This window comes from Neltuma alba, unplaced genomic scaffold, assembly GCF_004799145.2.
Source record: "Neltuma alba isolate B1F8T4 unplaced genomic scaffold, ASM479914v2 tig00011409_pilon, whole genome shotgun sequence".
In the NCBI taxonomy this organism is placed as follows: Eukaryota; Viridiplantae; Streptophyta; class Magnoliopsida; order Fabales; family Fabaceae; genus Neltuma; species Neltuma alba.
Genome location: NW_021636095.1, coordinates 220367 through 227320, shown reverse-complemented (window position 1 = coordinate 227320; position 6954 = coordinate 220367). Strand labels below are relative to the sequence as shown.

Sequence of the window (6954 nt, the reverse complement as noted above, 5' to 3'; positions counted from 1 at the left end):
ATTAAGAAGAAAACTAAAATTAGAAACTATAACATGTTTTGAAAATTTTGGAAATTATTATCATCAAATATATTAAAGGGGAAATCACAAATAAAGACCCTTGAATTAGCAAAATCACTCTATGGTCACCTGAATATGCTAAATTACTATGAGGGACCTGGTCTCAAATTGTAATTATGAAATCATGGTCAAATTACCAAAATACCCCTCTTTAAAATTTTTTTTTTTTAAAAAAGAAAGCCACTCCTCACCGGAATCCGGCCACCGGCGCCGGAGCTCCGACGGCCGCTTCCGGCCACTGTCGGCGGCAGGACGCCGGAGTCCGGCCGCCGGAGCTCCGGCGCCGGCGGTCTTCCTTTGTTTTTTTTTTAAACTGTTTTTTTTTAAAATTGGGGGGAAGTGAGGTTGGGGGGATTTGATCCCCCAACCTAATGCTTCCCAAAATAAGGAATGACCATTGAGCCAACAAATTTTTGTTAACATTATGATGCAAAAAAAAATATAAGTTAACTCATTTACTCTTGTTCCAGGTGATAACAACAATACATTTGGAAATAACAAGTTCTGATTGTAAAATAACACGTCTGGAATAAAAATTTAACAATATGTTTTTTTTATAACAATAAATTTTGTTGCAAGCAATAACAACAATACATTTAAAAATAACAAGTTCTGATTATAAAATAACAAGTTTGGGATTAAAATTTAACAACACGTTTTTTTTTATAACAACACACTTTATTTCAAGTGATAACAACAATACATTTAAAAATAACAAGTTCTGATTATAAGATAATAAGTCTGGGATTAAAATTTAACAACATGTTTTTTTATAACAACACACTTTGTTTCAAGTGATAACAACAATACATTTGGAAATAACAAGTTCTAATTATAAAATAACAAGTCTGGAATTAAAATTCAACAGCACCTTTTTTTTATAACAATTAATTATTTTATACTTTTGGAAAATAAATTATTTATAACTTATAAAAAGTACTTGTAATCTATTTAATTTGCTAAAAAAATAATTTTTATCTCCAATTTATAATCAGAACTTGAAGTATAATTTTTTATAGATTAAAAATACTTTTTTATTGTTCAAATTTATAAATAAAATTTAGGGAAAATGGCAACACACTTTTTTAATTTTTTTTTAAAATTTTTTAATCTATATATCTATACAACTTATTATAAATCAAACTACTTCTTATAAATTATAAATAGTACAATTTATTGTGGATTAAAAATACTTTTTGACTGCTTAAATTTATAAATGAAATTTATCTCTAATTTATAATTAAAAATACTATTTTATTCTTTAAAATAAAAAATATTTTTAATATTTAAAGAATGAAATAATATAAAATTTATACTATGATTAATAAATAAAAATGCCTTATTATAAATACTTTATAATTTATAAGAAGTAGTTTGATTTATAATGAGTTGTATAGATATACAGATTAAAAAGTATTTTTTTAGAGAAATAAATATATTAAAAATATTTTTTATAAGTTATAAATAATTTATTTTTAAAAGTATAAAATAATTAATTGTTATAAAAAAACGTGTTGTTAAATTTTAATCCTAGACTTATTATCTTATAATCAGAACTTGTTATTTTTAAATGTATTGTTGTTATCACTTGAAACAAAGTGTATTGTTATAAAAAAAACGTGTTCTTAAATTTTAATCCCAAACTTGTTATTGTATAATCAGAACTTGTTATTTTTAAATGTATTGTTGTTATTACCTGCAACAAAATTTATTGTTATAAAAAAACATATTGTTAAATTTTTATTCCAGACGTGTTATTTTACAATCAGAACTTGTTATTTCCAAATGTATTGTTGTTATCACCTGAAACAAGAGTAAATGAGTTAACTTATATTTTTTTTTGCATCATAATGTTAACAAAAATTTGTTGGCTCAATGGTCATTCCTTATTTTGGGAAGCATTAGGTTGGGGGATCAAATCCCCCCAACCTCACTTTCCCCCAATTTAAAAAAAAAAAAAACAGTTTAAAAAAAAAACAAAGGAAGACCGCTGGAAGCGGCCGCCGGCGCCGGAGCTCCGGCGGCCGGACCCCGGCGTCCGGCCGCCGACAGTGGCCAGAAGCGGCCGCCGGAGCTCCGGCGCCGGTGGCCGGATTCCGGTGAGGAGTGGCTTTCTTTTTAAAAAAAAAAATTTAAAGAGGGGTATTTTGGTAATTTGACCATGATTTCATAATTACAATTTGAGACCAGGTCCCTCATAGTAATTTAGCATATTCAGGTGACCATAGAGTGATTTTGCTAATTCAAGGGTCTTTATTTGTGATTTCCCCTATATTAAATTAGCTATGCCCTATATATAGATTGAATTTTTTTTCTTTACGTGTCAAACTTTCTCTCCCGTACAAGACATATTGTAAATTGACTAATGCCTAAGATTTAGGTGACAAATACACCAACCATTATGATTTTTCAGATTAAATGTTATTCTCTCAAGTACTAAAAATTTATGAACTAACCTCTTAACTTGAAGCCTCATTGTTCCAGCCATTTTGCACTAAAATCTCTCTCTTATATAAATAATTTGTCAATTTCATCACGCAATCAACAAATGTAATTGTCTCTCTTGGTGGTTGATGATATATATTCTATATCCTGAGTTGTCTTAATCATAAAAGAAATTCTCACCAATAGTTTTGACTCTAGATTTAGCTTCCAGACAACAAACGTATATTAACTTTATTGTGGTGTAACCATGCTGGCATTAATTGTAATTAAAATATTATTTATACTAAGCTAAACTTTAAATTGCACAAAATTTCTTCAACTTGTGAATATATAATTGTATTATATTGATTTTTTGAAATTTGATCATAAGCATAAACTTTTTTAAGTAGTCGGGTATTTTTAATGGCCTGAGGTTACAAGTAACATCAAATTTGTGACCTCCCCCTTATAGAAGAGTTTTTGTATTACTATATCTAATTTTTAATATAAGAACTAGTTAACTAATTTGAGTAGATTAAGAAAACTAGTTAGGTTAGTTATTTGTAATAAATAAATATTATCTTTCGTAAAATACCATTATTATAAAAATTATCTTGAAAAACAATGGATAAATATGAGAAATAAAGTAGATTGGGGTCTTATATTTAAAATTAAAATAAAAGTTAAACAAGCCCTTATATCACAGACATGATGAGGTAGTATTAAACTATAAGGCTAGTAGCAATAAATATCACATAGAAGCCGGCGGCTTTTTTCCTACGTAAAAAAAATAGTTAATTAACAACGAAATTTGCAAATAGCCAAAAAGACTGTCACGAGTTAATTAGTAATGAAATTCTATCGCTAAATTGATTGGTTGCAAAAATTTCATTGCTAATCAGTAACAATATATTAGTCTTTATTAATAGGATTTTGAATCTAATAGAAAAGGTTAGTTCTTCACGTTATAGTGAACTAAAGTTTGAATCTTCATTGAGAGATATGTTCATATTTAGTGTCTAACAGTACCTCAAACAAGATTATCTCCAATAGGAGGATAACTATGCCCAGTAAATAAAAAAAAAAACAATGTATTAGTCTCTTTTTTAAAATTAAATGAACATAAATACTTTCCCATAAACTAAATTAAGAACCTTTTCCTGACCCCACAACGCGATAATCGTGTATTTGTCGTTAGTTTCTGTCGCATTCTTTTTCAGGCCTTTATGCTTATTTGGGACTAATCTTAAATTATCCATGCCATTAATTTATCTTCAAATTTAGTAAATTACTTGAAAATTCAAGTTATATCATTTGTGGGTCAGGTTTATTGAGCTTGTTTGTAGCCGTAAAACAAATTGTTGTGGGAAAGAGCTGGAAATGATTATTGACCTTTGAGCCCAACACTGATGGTGACTCAATAAATCTAAATATCTAATTGACTTGTGGCATTGTGAAACGGGGCCAATCTAGGATCTCAATAATAGAAGATATAATGAGGTCCTTTTATGATATTTTCATTTATATAATTATTAATAGGTATGTTATAACAAAAAGAGTTTTTTTTTCAGTTAATAAATGAGATTTTGTTGGGAAAAAATAATAATAAATGAGATCTTGATGAACTCTTGTGGAAAATAGCTAGTATACTTTTTTAATTATATTATGAATAAAGAGGAAAAAAAAAGTAAAACGTCTTAAAAAACAAGAATATAATTCAAAGTTGTCATTTTTTTCTACCGTCTTTATTTTAACATGGGATATATAAATCTACCAAACAAAAAAGGTGAACAAAATTAGTTATAGAAACTAGGAAGATGCCCAAGGTTGTGATCAGCTTTGTCTGCAAGAAATTATTGTTAAAAATTAGCGTTTATGATCGGTTTTGTTTAGTTTATATTGGTTCTCCATTCTAATTCTTGGATTGCTCTAAATTAGACTAAGATAGCTCAAATTATCCACTCCAAACCAATTTTTTTTAATAACACTGACATTATTGAAGGCGCAAATATACTATAATTATTTGTCATTTCATAATTAATTTATTCTATATTCTTTGTTTTTTTCTTGGGAAAAAGTAAGACAATTTTTTTTTCATTTACCTTGAAAATTTGTTTGCAACAGTGAGGTCATGTAGCACTTTTTATTTAGTGGGTAATAATTCTTATTGGAAACATGGGCCCTACACAGACACACACACACTCTTTGATATATTTAATTTTTCAACTTTAATAAGTATACATTTCTGTAAATTCTCTTCTCAGATAATGATGTTGTCACCTTCTTTGGATACCTGCATGTGTGTCCATGGGGGATTTGGAATATATAATTAATCAGATTAATTTTATATTTATTATTCCTAATCATGACACAAAAGTTGATGATATGCTTTGGAAAAGAAGAAAAATATTATTCCTTGGGAGTCCCTGGTTGTAGGTATTTGTATATAATAATTAATTACACCATGTTGTTGATAGTTTAATTAAATATTATGAATTAGTAATACCCAACTGATAAAGTAATTGTTACTATATGATGCATTTAATCTTCTGGGTATCTTTCTAACGTAAAGGAGAAAAAAAGAGAAAATGAAATTAAAGTTCAGGTTGCCTAGCTTTACAGTCAACTGCATCAAACCTTCATCAAGATGTTGGAATCTAAATCAAGCAAGAATATTATTTTCTTCAACTTTATCTAATTATGTAATTAGTTTAAATTATATAATAATCAAAGAAAAATGTACACGCCTGATCCAGTAAATATTATTCACAGCAAAAAGAGAGCTTTCATGCGCTTTTTTGTTGTTTAATTACTTAGGTGAGATTGCTAAATAATCCATCCTGTTTAGTCTTGAAAAGTTATAGCATCAGTAATTTTTCTTTATTGTCGTGATTAAAGATATCTTCAAAATTTATGTGAAAGTTAAAGTCTTTTGACAAAATATTTAGGATATGTTCATCGATCTGATATATTATTATATAATTTTAGTCTTTGAATTACTCTATAATATAATTGAAACCAAATAATTGTACAAATCATCATAAATATTAATTAAGCTGAACCGAGTAGTGTGAAAAAACACTATTATAAAGATGTACAAGTGTCAACCAAATTAAACTCTGTCCCTAAATTATTCCTATTATTGCTCCATTATTAGCATGATTCATCAGTGTTTGAATATACTATAATACTTACAAAACTAAGAGACTGATCTTATCATCACGATTATTATCATTCAACTTTTTATTTTAGTCAAATTAATCTCTGCCACAAAAAAAAAGTAAACCGGGGACGAAAGAGAAAAAGGAAAAAGAAGAGGAATAGGAATAGATCACCACTTTGAAATTCTGAAATTTACTTTTTATTATTATTCATTTTTACACACATAGAAGAGAGAAAATTAAACAGTTATTTCTTTCTAGTAATTTTCCCAAAGCAATGGCTCCTCAAGCCTGAAACCACTATCAGATGCACAAAAATTCCAAGAGGAAGAAGAAGAAGAAGCAGAAGAATAAGAACAAAGGCCATTGTTGCCATCTGTGAAAAGATCTGGTAGGTCAAACAAAGCATCTTCTTCCTTAGACGATATTGGAGGAGAAGAAGAATTCTGTTCTTGAGTCGAAGACGAGGCCGGCTCGGCTTCGGCTTGGGCTTCCTCAACTCGACAATGCTTATTAGTAGCCACCTCAAAGACAGTAGAAGCCGCCTTTGCAGCCGCGGCTTGGATGTCCTTCGGAGCTGTGGTGGCCGGCCGGGGCAGCTCCAGAGCCAAGTGAGGGAAATTGAGGTAAGCTGAATGACCTTTAATGGCTAAAGCCGCGACGTCGTGGGCTCGAGCCGCCATTTCTGCAGTAGGGTAAGTTCCAAGCCATATTCTGGATTTCTTTCTGGGCTCACGAATCTCTGAAACCCATTTTCCCCAGTTCCTCATCCTCACACCTCTGTAAGATGGATGCTTATTGTTGTTATTATCATTATTATTATCATCCTTCTCTTCACTTCCGATCTTCTTCTTGTTGTTGCAGCAATAATTGCCATCCTGATCTGAAACAACTTTTGAATCTCTCTTGGCACCTGAATCTGAGTTTGATGATGATGATGAAGAAGAAGAAGATAATGATGATGACGAAGATGAGTTAAAGGTCTCTTGGGCATCACTTTCCATGATACGTTTTCCCAGTAGTCTCACACAGAGAGAGAGAGAGAGAGAGAGAGAGAGAGAGAGAGAGAGAGAGAGAGAGAGATGTTTGATTGATAAGAGCTACAGAAAGAATGAGTGGGAGTGAAGGTGCATAAAAATAGGGAGCTGGGTGCGTTTTTGGCTTTTAATGACTTGAGAAAAAAAAATATTTCAATTATTGCACATAATGTTTTTAAAGACTTTGACTTATGCATAAATTATTTTTGATATTTAAAGTTTTAAAATATTTTTTCCCTAAACTTGAAAAACTTATAGAGACAGCTCATTAG

The 6954-nt window shown here is 29.9% G+C and overlaps 1 protein-coding gene across 1 annotated transcript; it reads right to left on the bottom strand.

The window, feature by feature from the left end:
• Positions 1 to 5836: 5836 nt before the first annotated feature.
• Positions 5837 to 6649, bottom strand: LOC114713042 (ethylene-responsive transcription factor ERF034-like). Its single transcript, XM_028897622.1, has one exon. The coding sequence runs from the start codon at positions 6647 to 6649 to the stop codon at positions 5903 to 5905; it is 747 nt and encodes a 248-aa protein (XP_028753455.1). The 3' UTR covers positions 5837 to 5902.
• Between the last annotated feature and the right edge of the window lie 305 nt (positions 6650 to 6954).

Coding starts and splice junctions, on each gene's coding strand:
- LOC114713042 (XM_028897622.1), bottom strand. CDS start 6,649: ATGGAAAGTGATGCCCAAGAGACCTTTAACTCATCTTCGTCATCATCA.